The 19,047-nt window shown below is 30.2% G+C and overlaps 1 protein-coding gene across 1 annotated transcript; it reads left to right on the top strand.

The window, feature by feature from the left end:
* The first annotated feature begins 10,111 nt into the window (after positions 1-10,111).
* On the top strand, positions 10,112-15,449 carry cd74a (CD74 molecule, major histocompatibility complex, class II invariant chain a). Its single transcript, XM_073820780.1, has 6 exons — positions 10,112-10,282; positions 13,113-13,282; positions 13,410-13,522; positions 13,614-13,665; positions 15,012-15,107; positions 15,216-15,449. Exons 1-6 carry the CDS (start codon positions 10,209-10,211, stop codon positions 15,407-15,409), a joined length of 699 nt encoding a protein of 232 aa, XP_073676881.1. The 5' UTR covers positions 10,112-10,208; the 3' UTR covers positions 15,410-15,449.
* The last annotated feature ends 3,598 nt before the right edge of the window (positions 15,450-19,047 follow it).

Below are 19,047 nucleotides of genomic sequence, written 5' to 3'. Positions count from 1 at the left end.
TATAAATCCGGTGTTGTGCCGAAATCTGTGACCCGTCGAAAACTGTGACCAGGGGTCGCTGTTCAGCAAATATTGGCGCGGGAGCGCGCACACGTTGAATCAGACGCTGAAACGGAATGATCATCGTCGCAGTGATGCTGTAAAATAAGTTTCATGTTTTAAAGAAATAACGACTATTGGACAAACTAGATATTGTGACATCGAAATGCTTGCATAGAGAAGACATTAATCATTAATGCTGTGCTGTTGTTGTCTGTGTTACTACTATGAATGGTTTTGGTTTAAATAACATTCTCATTAATGGATAGGCTCATTTTTTTTCTTATTACTATTAAATTCAATTATCCAGTATAGTTTGTGCTTTACAAATGCATACCACTCTGAGATATTAGCCTATATAGTATGAGTCACTGGATCTGGTCAACTACCGAAATATGTGATCTCTTTTTATTTCAAATAACACATTGTAATATTCAATAAAGTGACTCATGTGTGACCATCTCCTCTTTTTTATTTTAAAAAGCATATGGATCAGATATTGAGAAATCTATACTGTAGATGCAATAGGGTCACAGAATCTGACAGGTCAAATTCATAGCTACCTCTTTTTATTTTATAATTTTTTAATAAAGTAACTCATGTAATGTGTGACCATCTCCCCTTTCTGTTTTATAAGGCATATTAATTAGATATTGAGAAATATGTAGATACAGTAGAGTCATAGTCTGTCAGGTCAAATTCATAGCTACCGGAATATGTGACTCTTCTTTATTTCATAATAACTGTGTTAATAATAAGCCATGTGACTTACACAAATTGTATGCTAGTGTATTATCACTGATACACAATAGAGTAAAATCAGTAGCATGCATTTAACCCTCCCAAATTATTCATCCTCTTAATTCTTTTAGACTCTTTCTTAGTTCTGACAATTGTACAGTTCATCAAGATTAATTACATTTATATGTATATCATTAAAATATTTAGTATTGCTTTGATTTGGAGTGTGCATTTATTATATTATATATAAAGAAATTCAAACTTTAACTTTTAAAAACATCAACATCAACAATCCACTTAGTGCTGTGCCATTATTTCTTCAACAATTTTTTTAAACCTCATTTTACTTGTTAAAAAACAAGTATATACGATGGCAATTCATTCCATGTTTTCATTCTTCTATACATTACAGTCCGTTGCTTTGAATTAGTTTTCGAAACAGAAAGCAAAGAAAAAAAATATCCTTTTAATGCATGCCTGGTGTTAAATTTATGACTAGCACTTATATACAAAAGTTGACAGTACAATACACTTGGAACTCTTGATACAGAGATATGTCTTATAAACACAACAGAGAATCAATTACCCTATCCTTCACCAATAACCAACCTAGAGGCTTGTGCATTTTCATAATATTAACCCTTCTATTGCAGTGCAAAATTAGTCGTGCAGCTCTATTCTGGACTAATTTTTACTTTACTTAATGCATATTGTATCATTTTTTTTATAGATTTCTCAATATATGATCAATATGCATTATAAAACAGAAAGGGAAGATGGTCACATCACATGAGTCACTAAAAAATCTTAATTAAAAATAAAGTGCAAAAACAATAATTTTACAGATATTGTCATTTAAAGCTTTTAAAGAAAAACATCTTTATTTTACAGATTTTTTTTCTTGTTTCAATTAGGATATTTTACTTTTACTTTATGTTTTTTGTTTGGCAGTTATAGCTGCCAGTTGTTTGACCGTTTTTTTTACAGTGTAAAACCCTTATTTGACAGATTTTACCTAGATTATGAAAGCACTAAATGTTCTACAGAGAAACACTGTTATTTTACAAATCATTACAATAAAAAACCTTCAATAAAGTGTCAAAGCATGCGCAAGGTGGAAAATTAACATTTTTGTTTAAAAGACAAAATATAATGAATTTGACCTGTCAGATTCTGTGACTCTACTGTATCTACATATTTCTCAATATCTAATTAATATGCTTTATAAAACAGAAAGGATCTCCCCTTTCTGTTTTATAAAGCATATTAATTAGATATAGATATAATAAAGTAACTCATTACATGAGTTACTTTATTAAAAAATTATAAAATAAAAAGAGGTAGCGAATTTGACCTGTCAGATTCTGTGACCCTATATTGTATCTACAGTATAGATTTCTCAATATCTGATCTATATGCTTTTTAAAATAAAAAAGAGGAGATGGTCACACATCACATGAGTCACTTTATTGAATATTGCAATGTGTTATTTGAAATAAAAAGAGATCACATATTTCGGTAGTTGACCAGATCCAGTGACTCATACTATATAGGCTGATATCTCAGAGTGGTATGCATTTAATAAGAAATAAGAATAAAAAATGAGCCTATCCATTAATGAGAATGTTATTTAAACCAAAACCATTCATAGTAGTAACACAGACAACAACAGCACAGCATTAATGATTAATGTCTTCTCTATGCAAGCATTTCGATGCCACAATATCTAGTTTGTCCAATAGTCGTTATTTCTTTAAAACATGAAACTTATTTTACAGCATCACTGCGACGATGATCATTCCGTTTCAGCGTCTGATTCAACGTGTGCGCGCTCCCGCGCCAATATTTGCTGAACAGCGACCCCTGGTCACAGTTTTCGACGGGTCACAGATTTCGGCACAACACCGGCCGTCTGTTCCGTTCTGCTTGTGTCTCGTGCGGTGTGCACGAGCCAACTGAGACGCCAGCTGAGTGAAATACACGTGCGCTGGACTGACGCGTTACACGCGTTCAGCGATAGAGGGCGACAGACACCATACACAAACACACAGCGTCTTATTAAAGGGTTAAGGGCGACGACTAGTGGTCAGAAAACGATAATACAATCTGATTCTGGAAAGTTCGTATCTACAACGTCAAGTGCGACCATTTGGCCGGAGCAGATGAAGATGTAGTTTTTTAAATTATTATTTGTAAATTTTTTATCTAGACATTTAAAGAATGTGCATCAGTGGCTTTTTGTTTTGTATGTTTTCATTTAGTTTATGAAGGTGGTGTGAATTTAATCTTAAAATATTCCACTGCAACTGCACTCATGTCATGGTTTGGTTAGTTACCCGGACTTACGGGGAAATCGTGATCTCTATTTGATCTCTAAAAAACTAAAACTGAAACTAAATGTAAAAACTAAATAGAAATGTGTTTACAAAATAAAAACGAAACTAAAACTAACAAAACTGTTAATGAAACTAATAAAAACTAAACTAAATTTTATTGGAAATTTGAAAACTATATTAAATTAAAACTAATTTAAAAAAGCACTATAATAACCTTGCTCCAAATGTCCAAACGATTAGCACAGCCCAAAACATGGCAATAATTGAGTATTTTCAGCAGCAATAATCAGCAAAATATATGAGTTTCCTTCGGTTCAGAGGCATTGTTGGATGCATCATGAAAACACTCTATAGGAAAATGACAAGAATAACAACATGCACTACAAACCAGTGTGCTCATAATTAAGATAATACATTAAAATAACATAGTAAGACACGTGAATTTGAGACCAGAAGCCAGACCCATAAATTTTAAAACCATGCGTCCACTCTTAAGGCTAAAATAAGGTGGATGCTATCATATTTTTACTTGCAACTTAGTTCTATTGTAATTGAACACATTGTTAGTAAGGTCCGAGCTAACAAAAATACAATTTCATGGCCTAATGTTTTCTATAGAGGGTTTGCACTTAGATTTGGTTTGCACCTAAAGGAGTAGTTCACTTTCAGAACAAACATTTACAGATAATGTACTCCCCCTTGTCATCCAAGATGTTCATGTCTTTCTTTCTTCAGTCGTAATGTAATTATGTTTTTTGAGGAAACCATTTCAGGACTTCTCTCCATGTAATGGACTTCTATGGTGCCCCCGAGTTTGAACTTCCAAAATGCAGTTTAAATGCAGCTTCAAAGGGCTCTAAACGATCCCAGCTGAGGAAGAAGGGTCTTATCGCGAAACAATGGGTTATTTTCTAAAAACATTTACAACTTATATACTTTCTCAAATGCTCATCTTGCCTAGCTCTGCATGAACTCTGTGTATTCCAGTTCATGACAGTTAGGGTATATCGAAAAACTCCCATCTCATTTACTCCTCCAACTTCAAAATCGTCCTACATCGCTGCAGAAGTACCGACCAAGTGTTTACAAAGTGAAGGTGCAAATAAGATCAAACACCCTTTACAAAAGGTAAAACAGCAATGTAGGACGATTTTGAAGTTGGAGGAGAAAATGAGATGGGAGTTTTTCGACATACCCTAACTGTCATGAACCAGAATACAGTTTAAGCAGAGCTAGGCAAGACGAGCGTTTGAGATTAAAAAGTCTATAAGTTGTAAATATTTTTTAGAAAATAACCGATTGTTTTGCTAGATAAGACCCTTCTTTCCTCAGCTGTAATCGTTTAGAGCCCTTTGAAGCTGCATTTTGGAAGTTCAATCTCGGGGGCACCATTAGCCTTATTCACCTCGAACGTTCCATCGAGCCTGAGGGGTACACTTACCACTTCCGGAAGTTCTCACAACGCGATTTCTGGATTTTGCTCAGTGCAATGGTGCTGTTTTTTAGTTATACTGTCGTTACACTATCGTTGTCAACAAGCAATAGCAACATGCACCTAGCCCTGTCTGGCTTTGCTAATTTGAAACAAGATAATATCTGAGTAGATATCAATGAAGCTTATGTGATATTACATCAACTACAGATAACATGTTAAGGAGATAAAATCAACATGTTATTTTCAATTAGACAGGGAAAGGTGCATTGTTGATATAAACTCATAACGAACATTTAACAAGCTGGTTTAACTGTGGCACTGCTCTGCTAACTGAGCAGTTTGTCCACTTAGCACTTTGACACCTGTATGTTGTACGGTGCCTCATTTTTCCGCACCGAGGGAAAACACCTAGCCCTCACAAATATGCGTGATGGGCTCCTATTAACTGTCGATTAAATACATGTTAAGTGTTAAATAAAATCTAACATAGTACATAGAGTCAACAACTCCATATCACAGCTAAACTTAAATCAAATCAAACGTTATTTATATAGCACTTTTCATACAAAAGTAGCACAAAGTGCTTTACAAGATAAAAACAATTATTAAGTATATTAAAACCTTCACACATTATAAAAGAGGAACAGAGAACCGCGCTCGAATCGTTCCTTTGCAAGAAGGACGTTTTTGCTGTTTTACCGACTGGATACGGCAAAAGTTTAATCTATCAGTTTGCTCCGCTGGTAGCTAAGGGTATGGGGCTTAGTGATAACTTAGTGATTGGTCGTGGCGTTATCCAATTGGGTGCAGTGAGAGTTTCAAATGCATGCTTGGTGCCGCCCCTCGAATTAGACCCTTTTCATTGCTCGATGCCAGACCCTTAATCTTAATAGATTAGGGTCTGGATTTTTTCCAGGCTGGTAAACAACAGCATGGCGAACAAATGTGTGGAAGTGGCTAAATCGTATAGAGAAGGACTATATTATATACTATAAGGGTGCAATATTTTGACAAACTAAAGTTAATAGGTTTTAAAGATATGTACGAGCAGTATTAAGATCTTAATATCTTAAGATTTTAGTCTAATATTTCACCTACCTGACCGGAAATAATAAGAATAAACACGAATGTTGTCAAGATTCTTGCTCTGGAAATTCTGCTTCAGTTTAGCCAACCGCAAACACATTTTGTTCCTCAGACAGTTTTTGCACTCTTCTCCTTGATTTGTTATAACTTTTGGCAGTCTATAGTGCTCCAAATGTTTTTCCTGGTCTGACCAATTAGTACAGCCAAAAACATGACAATAACTGACAATTTTCAACAGCAATAATTAGCTAATTATGCAAGTGGCACTCTATTTATCAGAATAGTTACAGCTGTTTTTTGATGGCCAGATATATCAGGTTAGGTTTAGGGTTGGAGTAGGTGTAGGTGTAGATGTTAAAAAAGCAATCCAATAAGTAGCAAATTTATTTTATGGTTACTTTCCGATAGTAGCTCTAACCCTTCTAGCCAAAACCCTGCAAGGAGCTCCGATGACAACACAGCTGTTTCCCCATTGGCCATCAACTATGACGTGCGTTTCATGTTTTTTTCTGACATCTTCGGTTCCTCAACTGTATTTTCTGACACCTTCAGTTCACAAATCTGTTTTTATAACAGCAAAAGCGCTTTTACTGTAGTCGCAATGTTATATTGAGTCATGTTGATCAGAAAACACTGAGACAAGTATGTAATGGCCCACTTTATTGGTATTTAAGGCATGACCCTGCAGGTGAATAGGGTAAAAAAAAAAAATACCAATAGTTATAACCTTACTTACTCCATTGATTGATTACATTGTTAACTGAAAACATTATTTGTATTGAACGTTTTCTCAAATGTTAGGTTTTAATATGTAAATGAGCCATTGTTTTATTAAATATGCGCTCAGTTGCATACATTTCTAGTACAGAAATCTAAACACTGGATGAAGTCAGTTTCAAAATTCTTGTTTAATTTTTTTTGACATATTGTCAAATGTTTTTACAGAAGGAATTTTGGGTATCTCATTTTGTCACTATAATACATAAAATACGTAGAACAGGCAGAAAATGATAGACTTTTTTACAATTTTTGTGGAATAAAATGTTGTATGAAATCAAGCAAATTATATATGAACAAATCCCTCTGTATAAACCTTCAGGATATAGACAAGAATAAAAATGTCAAGTTTGGTGTGTGTAAGTGCTACTGAAGTGGAGATTTATGGCTCAGTGTAGAAGAAAAAACTCATTTTGAGAAAACGGTCTTTAAAAATATGGATTGTAATTGAAATCTATTAACACAAATAGATAAAGTGCTATAAAAGGTGTCTTTTGGATGTTCTCTATCCACTAGTCTGAAAAAACCCTTTATTAAAAACCGAAAATCCCAAAATCTCAAACTTGACAGGTGCATAAAAAAAAAATTTGCCTGCAGTGTCTCCCCTTAAGTAGTTTAGGCTTATGTAATGTCTTGTACAGATGGCACTGTATTAAACAGTACTGTACATGAAAATTGTTTCTGTTGCTTCATAAAACGTCTCTAAAACGTCTAAAGCTTTCTGACGCTGAATAGACAACAATGCAACTGACATGTTCAAGGCCAAAAAAACTAGTAAGGACATTGTTGAAATAGTCCATATGACATCAGTGTTTCAACCGTAATGTTATGAAGCTACGAGAATACTTTTAGTGTACAGAGAAAACAAGATAACAAATTTATATATCAATTCTTCTCTTCCGTGTCAGTCTCCGCCATGCGTTCACAAAAGTACCACAAAAAGATATAAAATCATTATTTTGGCCAATATATATTGTAATTGATCATTTGACCATTTTGGGACATTTTTTTTTACCATACACCAGTTTGGTTTGACAGCTTTTCAAATATCATATTTTCATATACTTGAATTAACTTTGAGATGCTCCTGTTCTTTATGTTTGTTTGGTTCTTATTTTTGACTCCATTTCTGTTGATCCGGTTTTCTGTGTAATTCATTGGAAACCGATGAGGAAGAACAGAAGAGGAAGCGGTAAGGGAAAGTTGAGGCCGGTGATTCACACGTCTGCTTTCTGGATATGAGGATCTGCTGAGGGAAAGTCAAGGACCCTGTTTATATTTCAACATCACTGCTGTTAAGATGATGATGATGATGATTATGATAACAGTGAATGTAAAAGAATTAAGAAGATGTGACTGACCAGTTTTACATATATTTGTGTTGGCGTTGCATAAGATTATTTGCACATTGTGAAGAATGAATGTGTTTGTTTGTTTGTTTGAGTAGGTGTGTGGATTTGAATGCAGTTCAATAACAGGAGCATCTACTGTGTGTACAGTAAGAGTTACAGAATACAACACACTCTGTTTACTTTGTCTATGCACTTTTCAGTCCTTTAAAATTATGAGTCTTGTCGAGTTTTTCAGAATTCAGCCTCTAATTATCACGTGACAGCAGAACATCTAAATAAATAAATACATTAGATTAAAAGAATTTGTAATTATAAATATTATAAATATCTAAAATATAAAATACAATAAAATAACATTATTTGGTAATACACACTACCAGTCAAAAGTCTTTGAACAGTAAGATGTTTAATGTTTTTTAAAGAAGTCTCTTCTGCTCAGCAAAAACTTAAGAATAACTGTTTTCTATTTGAATAGATTTTAAAATGCAATTTATTCCTGTGATTTTAAAGCTGAATTTTTTATCATCATTACTCCAGTCACAAGATCCTTCAGAAATCAATTTAGTATTCTAATTTGCTGCTCAAAAAAATATATATATATATATTTTATGTATGTATCTTTGATCACAGGAAAAACTTTCTTTTTAAAAATATATTCAAATAGAAAATGGTTATTTTAAAACTGTTTTTGCTGTACTTTTATATAAGTGCAGGCTTGGTGAGCAGAAGAGAGTTCTTTAAAAACATTAAAAACTTTTGACTGGTAGTGTACTTAAGTATTTATTATACAAAAGGAAATATTTTAAAACAGTAATTTTTGGTTACGCTGTAAATTAATTTTAACATTAACAAATAAATACATTTGTTATATTGTAATATTTATTTAGGTATAAATATGACCTGTATAAATTATCTTAGGATTCAATCTGTCTTCTTTTTTGCAACCTAAAAATAAAATAAAGTAAAACAAATATAAAATACAATATAATAACATTGTCTTATTAAAATTAGATTTATATATACATACAATATTTTTTCAATATTGTACAAATGTTTTTAAAAACAGTTTTTTTCTTAGGCTGTGAATTTGATTGAAAAATAATTTTAGGATTCTAGGATCTGTCTTCTTTATGCAACCTAAAAATAAAGTAAAACTAATGGTACTGGTAAATATCTATTAATTTTATGAATATTCCTGCTAACCATAAAACACTGCAATGCAGTGTAGCATTCGAAATACAAACTCGTGTAAAAATATGGAAAATTCCCTTTAATACAGTACATTGTGCCCTATTTTTTGCAGATTTGGATCAGATATGTTATCTGTTAATCCAGTCTTCAAACTGCATGATCAGAAACCTGTTTTGAGTCATCTTGTGCATTAGTTGTGTTTTATCTATCTCTTTTTCTTTAGGTATAAACTTTATTTTGATGATATATAGCTATATATGTAAGGCTTCACATCCTCTGAGATTTGACTAAATTGTGTCTGAAAAGACATCTAATCATTTGATTATGTACAGACCGTCGGTGATTGTTTATACAGAAAATCAGTGCAAATGTTCACTGTTTTTATAGTAAATCAATACCATTTTTGTAAACCTTGACTGGCTTCACCATTTCTGATAAATACGTCAAATTAAAGATCTGATTTCACTTCACATTTGACACATTTGGAAAGGATAGCAAGTTCTGACGACTTCATTTCTTCTTTGTGGATTGTTGATTTCTCAGTTCAGCATTTCAGGAAAAAACTTTTTTTTTTTAAAGGAAATCATATTGAATGTCAGCTGTTTTGTTTTGTCGTGTCCAATCAAAGAAAGCAGACGTGCAAATCAGTTGTATCTTGGCAGAACCTGCACTAATTCCCTCACATTTCATCATCTTTATGTTTATATTTCACAATAATGCCACTAACAATATTTTACAGCAGTGTAAAACTATTGGGTCAAACTTTAAGATAAGTTTAAGTGCTAAAGCTTTAAGCGCTTTATATTAATAACGCACATTTAATAAGACGTCAGAAATGCAAGACAGAAAGACAAAAGTATTCGAAAGTATTGAATGCATATTTTGTAAACATACTTTCAGAGTGGTTTAACTATTAATATGAGTTATTAGAACGAATATCCTTATATGGCTGTAATATCCGGATTTATTCTGTGTTTTGGAAGAGGAATGGGGATATTCGTTTTCACTGTGCTTTCTCGTGTTTACAACAAGGTTGAAGTGTCCCTCTCTCCATCAACTAATGACGCTGTTCTCCTCAGCCAATCACATTTGAGATGTGAAGACTACCCGAATCAGGTTGAGCTTCACATCTGGGACTTTCCGTCTCAGACGTCCTGAAAAGCGAGTTCTAGAGGCGCATAAAACCTTTCGACAGTCACAGAGAGTTGCATTTAGTGTTGAGACATAAACACACACAGAGACACGCAAGTGATGGACCACTCTCAGGATGAGGCGCTGATTCAGCGTGTGCCAAGCCAAGATACCGTCATGAGCCGAAGCACAGGGTAAAATAAATGTTCATTTTAATTATTTATCTATTTATTTAGGTTTATGCGATCTTAAAGTTTGTGGAACATAATTTGTTTTGTTTTCTTCAGTATATATTATTGCATTACATTAATGCATGGTAGTAATTATACAATAAATGTTCTAATATTCATTCTTTGTGGAACTTTTTTTTTTTTGCATCTATGCATGCAAAACTCTCTTTTAGTAGCCTGCTCACAGTAGCCTATTGTGCGATAAAAAAAACCCATTATTGTTAATGATCACGAATAATTATTTAACTCATACGGATACATTGGTAGCTCATTTAAGTTATTTAGTGTGAAATTCCAATTCCAAAATTCCCAAAAAGGCGAAATCAGAAGATGGAAATTAAACTCTGCCTGGCAACTGCTGACGTCACACGCGCTGGCGTTACTGATTGGCTATTTTTATTAAATACGCAGAGCGACACAGCTGTCTTTGATACGTTTTTATACATACTTATGATTTTAATATATTATATTATATACATTATATTATACTACAGTGAGTTATTGACAAATAACAGACATTTACAACAAGTTTGCTTTTTTATGCTATTTGCATAATATTTGTAATAATTATAGTTTTAAAGTGTTATGCTGTTTTGTCATTTTTATTTTAAAATATGTCTGTATTATTATTAATAAGTATTATTATTTTAGTTTCAGTTTTGGTTATTTTAGCACACCATGTTAACTAAATAACAACAAAAAATAATAATAAAAAAATAAAGGCTACCTTGTCAACAAACTAAAATAGCTACATAAAAATACTTAAAACAAGTTTTTGCTAACTTTAATTGTAAGTAAAAAATTTTTATGTTTAAAGTTTTAGTTCATTCTTAATTCTCCTGAAAACCTGAACCAGCCAACATGAACTATTTAAAAACAGAAACCATTTAATTTACACTTTCATTTATTCATATAGATGTTTTTATTTAGAGCAACTTCCAAATGAGGAATATGAAAATTCCTGAAGTGAATTCATCCTTTTTTAAACCAAATTAACAAAGTCAACTACAAAATAAATAAATAAACGCCTGCCAACAAACCAAAATAAAACATACATTTTATATTTCAAGTTTTTGTTAACTTTTATTTGACCATTTTTTATGGTTTTAGTTTGTTTTTTATGCTATTTGCATAAATTTTTTGTTTTAATTTTAAAGTTTTAGTATTATGCCGTTTTATCATTATTTCAAAATAGGTCTGTATTATTATTATTATAAATTATTATTCTGGTTTCAGTTTTAGTTATAGTTTAACTTATACGCTACCTTGACAACAATTTAAAATTAAACATACTTTTTTATATTGGAAATTTTTGTAAAATTAAAAAAAAATTTTTTTATGGTTTTAGTTTTAGTTTGTTATGCTACTTGCATATGATTTGTAATACTTTTCAATATTTGTTTTAATTTTAAAATTTTAGTATTATGCTGTTTTAACATTTTTATTTAAAAACAGGTCTGTATTACTATTATTATTTTAGTTTCAACTTTAGTTTCAAGTTATCTAAATAAATAAACGCTACCTTAACAAGCTAAAATAAAACACATTTTTATATCACAAGTTTCTTTTAACTTTTATTTTAAGAAATTGTAATGGTTTTAGTCTGTTTATTTTTATGCTATTTACATAATATATTTTTAATAATTTTCAATATTTTTTGTTTTAGTATTATGCTGTTTTAACATTTTATTTAAAAAAAGGTATGTATGTATTATTATTCATTATTATTTTCCTTTCAGTTTTAGTACATCAAGTTAACTAACTAACTAAATAAATAAACATTACCTTGTTTATAACAAGCTAAAATAAAACATGCATTTTCATTTTTATATCTCAAGTTTTAAATAACTTATTTTAACAATTTTTATGGTTTTACTTTTATTTTTTTATGCTGTTTGCATAATACTTTTAATACTTTTTAATGTTTTCTGTCTTAATTTTAAAGTTTAGTATTATGCTGTTTAATCATTTTTATTTAAAAACGTCTATATTAGTATTAATTATTTTAGTTCCAGTTGTAGTTATTTCAGTACATCATGTTAACTAAATAAATAGTGAAATAAAATAACCGCTACCTTGACAACAATGTTTATGGTTCTATTTTTAGTTAGTTTTTATGCAATATATATATATATATATATATAATTTTCAATATTTTTTGTCTTAGTATTATTTTGTTTTCTCATATTTAAAAATGTCTGTATTATTATTAATTACTTTTATAATTTTTCATTTTATTTATATTTCAGTTTTAGTCATTTTAGTACATATAATAAATAAATAACAATATATAATATAAATAATGTATACAATAATATAACAATCTAAAATAAAACATACACTTTCATATTGTAAGTTTTCTTAACTTTTATTTTAAGTAACTTATTTTGGATGGGTTTTAACAATGGTTTTAGTTTTAGTTTTAATTTTGGTTAATTATTACTAACCCTGCATTGGGTTTTTGTTACCGGCCAACATAAACTATTTAAAAACTGAAACCATTAAATTCACACTTTTATTTATTCACATAGAAGGTGCTTAAAAATGAGGAATATGAAAATTCCCTAAAATAATTTCTTTCTCTTTTTTAAAAAATAAAAAAAATCCCCCAGATCTCACACGACTTAAAACAGGCTCGTTGTGAATCACTGAAAACCCCATTTTAAGGGGAATTACACTTGTGCTAGCCAGATGACCATTTCTTTAAAGATCATCAACACCCACACAAACAAACATGAGAAATGCCTCTAAAGAGCAGCAGGTCTGAGATGTTGTTGTGTGGCTCCTCCTGCAGGAACTCCAATGGAAAGGCACTGAAGGTGGCCGGACTGACGGTTCTGGCCTGTCTTCTCCTGGCGGGACAGGCGCTGACTGCGTACCTCGTCTGGGGTCAGAAGGAACACATTAACGCTCTGACCTCCGGCCAGGAGAAGCTGAAGACAGAGCTCACCAGAAAGATGTCTAGTGAGCAACAATTTAATTTCACCAAATTATTCATGCATATTATTTGGGGCCTATTAGATACAGTCTCTAACTGGTTTAGAAGCTAATGAATCACGTTTATATGGTTTGTCTGTGTGTGTTGTGACAGGTGTTCCTCCAAAGGCGATGCATCTCCCCATGAACAGCATGCCGCTGCTGAAGGATTTCTCTGATGAGTCCTCTGACCAGACCTCCAGCAAGAAGAGCAGCGTTCCTCTCACTGTGAGATTAAACAGATAATAATAACCAGCAATAGAGCTTTGCGCTTTAATTTTAAATATCTTAATACTATTCTTTTTTTTTTTTTTTTTAGAAACTGCAACCCATTTTCACAAACCAGAGAGAGGGCAGCGGACAAATTGATGGTATAATCACAACTTATATACAATTAAATGTAAAATGAACAATAAAATTAAATGTAATAATATCTAGAATACAAATAAAATAAATTAATGAATTGTATTAGGAGCCAGTGTTGTTATTAAAATTAGACTTAAACTATATATATATATATATATATATATATATATATATATATATATATATATAACAAAATTTATTTTAAAAAGCACAATGAAAATAATAAAAAATAAAAGCTGATAAAATATTTAAAAAAAATAATATATAATTTATAGTTAATATAAATACACTCAATTATTACAGAATAGAAATAACTGTAAATAAAAATCTAAAAATTATAAACTATATATGCATACACACATACAATGAGAACTTATTTTAAAATTTAATAAAAAATATATATTTGAAAATTACACACACACACACCCACACACACATATATATGTATATATCATTTATAGTTAATATATAAATACACTAAATTATTAGAAGAATAGAAATAAATAGAAATAAAAATATAAGTAAAAATGATGAACTCATATATAACAAAATTAAAAATATGAGCTAATAATAATAATAATAATAATAAATAATAATACTAACATATATATATATATGTATATATATATATATATATATTATAGTTAATATAAATACACTACAATGAAAACTAAGATTTAAAAAATAAAAACTAATATATAATAATTGAAAATTATATATACAATTTATAGTTAAAGTACAACGAAAACTAAGAATTACAAAATAAAAATATTATAATATTGGAAAGTTATATATATATATAGATACACTTAATGAAAATATAAGTGAAATGATAAACTATATATATATAAACAAAATTCATTTAAAAAAGTTCAATGAAAACTAAGAACTTAAAAGCTAATAAATAATAATACTAACAAAGAAACAAATTATAAATGTATTATAGTTAATCTAAATACACTCAATTTTTAAAATTTTTAAACAGTACAATGAAAACTAAGAATTAAAAAATAAAAAGTATTATATACTTGAAAATTATATAAATATAATTTATAGTTAATATATAAACTCAATTATTACAGATAAGAAATAAATATAAACTATATATTATATATAAATTGCAAACTATATATATATATATATATATATATATATATATATATATATATATATATATATATATACACATACATACAATAAAAACGAAGAATTACAAAATTAAAAATATTATAATATTGGAAAGTTATATATATAATTTATAATTAATATATAAATAAACTTAAACGTCTGCGTATTATAAACATTCTGAATATGTCACATCATCTTGTCCATCTCTATCTTCTATGAAAAGCTTCCCGAATGAGGCCAAAGAAGATGCATCTGCCAATGAGGAGCATGCCACTGCTGGTGGACCTGGATGAGGAGGTGAAGAGCTCTCCTGAAACAGGTGAGACTCACACACACACACACACACACACACACACACACACTCACACACAGGTGTGCTGATCCGCTCAGATCTCTATGTAACACACTTGTGCGTGTCTCCCTGCAGCTGTTGAGGTTAAGAGCAAGTGTCAGCTGGAGTCTGAGAAGGGGCTGCTCGGCTCCTACAAGCCAATGTGTGACGAACAGGGCAACTATCTGCCCATGCAGTGCTGGCACGGCACCGGATACTGCTGGTGTGTGGATAAGGACGGCGAAGAGATCCCCAATACACGCATGCGTGGACGACCCCAGTGCAGCTAAGGTGAGAGATAACTTAACTGTAACCAATAACCTATAATAAATGTGCTCTCACTCAAACTGATGTGCTGCCGACTCTTATTTACACTACTTTTATTACTTTTATTCTTACATACATATTTATTGATATTTTGAATTAGCTTTTATTTTGTTTTTTGTTTATTTGTTTTGGTTTTATTTCAGCTTTATTTTAATGACCAAAAATTACTTTTAATCGTTTGAAATAACAATAACAACACAGACTCAAGCCTGTCCTTCAATGTAAGTTTATTTTGTGACTATATTTAAATCTGTTCTCTACTCTATACTAATTATGTTGTTAACAGTGATACGTTCGGATTATGTATATAATATTATAGCATTTATTATTATTTAAATGAGCTTTTATTTGTATATTTTCATTTAGCAAACATACATTTTCAATAATTTCACTATGCACTTTTGTTATTTTTGGTGTCTTATACACACACACACACACACTGTATATTTATATTTAGCTTTAACATATTTTTATTTATTTTAATATCTGCACTCTTTTGATAACAGTGATTTTTTTTGGGGTATAATTTACCCAATATCAGTAGTATTTATTAATATTTTAAATTCACTTTTATTTGTATATTTTCATTTATATTTTATAGTTATATTTATTTATATTTTTTTATATTGGCATTGAAACATTTCTAAAGGTTTTAATTGTATGTTTTCTACCAATATGTATATTAAATAGCTAGTTAAATGACATGCTTAAAATGATTTTTAACAGTTTTAGCTAATCACAACTGCTTTTTAATAGTTATGTGTATATATATATATATATATATATATATATATATATATATATATATATATATATATATATATATACACATATACATGGTTCTTAAGTTTTAGTTAAAACATTTTTTTAATTATAGTTTTTTTGTTTTAAATATATGTATATAAATTAATATAAAAATATAAAATCTAGAAACTGCTAGTAAATTCACAAATAATTACAAAGAATCAGCAAGGAACAAATTAAACTTAGGAATGAAATGAATGTAAAATTTTAAAAACATAGTGTTTATAGTGTTTTCTTGTAAAGTGTACTCTGATAATCTTGTTCAGTTAATTTTGTGATGTACTCACAATGCATGTCTTTGTGTGTCCAGAGTGAATCAGCACATCCAGCGATAAAGAGAATAACTCCAGTCCTATCAGCTCTCGCTAGTTTCAGCTCCTGACAATCAATCACTCCATACGGATGATATTTGATGGGAATAATCCAATAACCTTCCTACTGAAGATCTCTTCTTCTGATCTGTGTTCAGAACAAATAAACATACGCAGCATATTAGCGCTGGTCTAACCCTTATTCTAATAATATCTATAATAAGTCTCCTGTTTGATAGCATTTCTCTGTTTTAGTTTTAACTCACAGCATGTTGTTAGAGGTAATATGAATATCACAGTGATTTAATGACTGGAAATAAACACATGCTGTTTCCAAACATAACTGTGTGGATTTATTGTCAAAGATGATTTACACCATACAGAAAAAATCTGCAAAATATATTTATTAAAGAGTAATGTTTTCAATTCTGTCTGAATGATCTCTGTGTGTTTTAAAGAAGAGAAGATCATGTGAGCATACAAGTTTACACAAGAAATGTAATGTCGTAAAAATAAAATAACCGAAAGTGCACAAAATACAAGGAAAAATATATAAGTGCTATTCATATTGCAAGAAATATGATTCAAAACATCATTATAAAACAAACTGAATGTTTATCAGTGTATATAATTAATTATTTATTATTTATTTTATAGGCATTTTATATATTTTTTCAAAATTTGGAATTTTTTAATATTTCTTTATCTTTACTTTTTATATTATTTATTTTATTGTTATTTTTATTTATTCAAGACAAATATAAATAAATAAAAGATAAATATAAGGATAAATATATTTAAAAATATATTTATTTTTAATTTCAATACTTAAACTTACTTTCTTATTTCAGTTAGTTATGAAAGCAACAAGTTTTTCCATTTAATATTTATTTTTCGTTTTATTTCAGCTTTTAATTAAATGATTTATTAAAGTTTATGTAAATAAAAGAAGAATAAATCTGCACTTACTGAAAGGTTATGCTGCTACACATATACACAGGTTATATACTATTATAGTACTTATAAAATAAGGCATTATTTGAAAACAGAAAATATATAAGTGCTATTCAGATTGCACTAAATCTGATTCAAAACATGCATCATTAGAAAAAAAAATTGATCAGTGTAATAAGCCTCATTCAATCATGCAAAATGATCATAGAGCAAAACAGCTGAACATACAGATGTAAATATTAAGAGATATGTGAAATATAGCTCATGTCCTATCTGACTCATGCACTTCTTCTTTCCAATAATTTTTACTGAATTAATCATGTTAAATTCTACATTTAAACAAGAAATATGAACAAAATCTTCACTGGTTTATGGTTTATGGTTGAAATACTTTGTGGAATCACTGAAATCATTGCAAGAGTTAAAATGATTTGCTCAGTTCAGCTGATCTGTATGATAAAACATCTACTTTTGCCTTAAATGATCTCAGCCTTCCTTCTCTTTTTCAAAACAGAAATGCTCCGTATCATTTCCTCATTTATTTCAAGGTATTTGAATAAAAAGATTGTGACTTCCCTGAAAATCAGCCATGTGCATGTGAGATATAACAAAAGTGTTAGATGAGGTCAATTGAGGAATGAATCTCACAGGAAGACGTTCAGCTTCAGAATAAACTGACCACAGGGTTTATTTATAGAACGGAGCGGATGATTATGAGACAGATAGCAGTGAAATTTTACTTTCATTGAGATAATATTTATAGATTTCATTAAGTTTGAAACCATTTTTATTTTTATATTTCCTATATTAATTTTTGTTAAAGATTTATTCACTTTATGTACAGTCAAGCCCAAAATTATTCATACCCTTTGCAAACTGTCACAGTCTATGACTATTTGAAAATCCAAAGTTCTATACCATTCCAAATAGTCCAAGCTGTTCTAAAGCATCCTAATTACCCTGATTCGTTGGGAACAGCTGTTTTAATCCAAAATTCTATACCATTCCAAATAGTCCAAGCTGTTCTAAAGCATCCTAATCAGCCTGATTCGTTGGGAACAGCTGTTTTAATCCAAAGTTCCATACCATTCCAAATAGTCCAAGATGTTCTAAAGCATCCTAATTACCCTGATTCATTGGGAACAGCTGTTTTAATCCAAAATTCTATACCATTCCAAATAGTCCAAGCTGTTCTAAAGCATCCTAATCAGCCTGATTCGTTGGGAACAGCTGTTTTAATCCAAAGTTCCATACCATTCCAAATAGTCCAAGCTGTTCTAAAGCATCCTAATCAGCCTGATTCGTTGGAAACAGCTGTTTTAATCCAAAATTCTATACCATTCCAAATAGTCCAAGCTGTTCTAAAGCATCCTAATTAGCCTGATTCGTTGGGAACAGCTGTTTTAATCCAAAGTTCTATACCATTCCAAATAGTCCAAGCTGTTCTAAAGCATCCTAATTAGCCTGATTCGTTGGGAACAGCTGTTTTAATCCAAAATTCTATACCATTCCAAATAGTCCAAGCTGTTCTA

This window comes from Garra rufa, chromosome 16 (genome assembly GCF_049309525.1).
Source record: "Garra rufa chromosome 16, GarRuf1.0, whole genome shotgun sequence".
Taxonomy (NCBI): domain Eukaryota; kingdom Metazoa; phylum Chordata; class Actinopteri; order Cypriniformes; family Cyprinidae; genus Garra; species Garra rufa.
This window is presented reverse-complemented; position numbering and strand designations above follow the sequence as displayed.

Excerpts from the sequence above, each read along its gene's own strand:
- cd74a (XM_073820780.1), top strand. The coding sequence starts at position 10,209 with ATGGACCACTCTCAGGATGAGGCGCTGATTCAGCGTGTGCCAAGCCAA. Across the intron at positions 13,283-13,409 it reads GCTCACCAGAAAGATGTCTA|GTGTTCCTCCAAAGGCGATG; the intron begins GTGAGCAACAAT and ends GTGTTGTGACAG. Across the intron at positions 13,523-13,613 it reads AGAGCAGCGTTCCTCTCACT|AAACTGCAACCCATTTTCAC; the intron begins GTGAGATTAAAC and ends TTTTTTTTTTAG.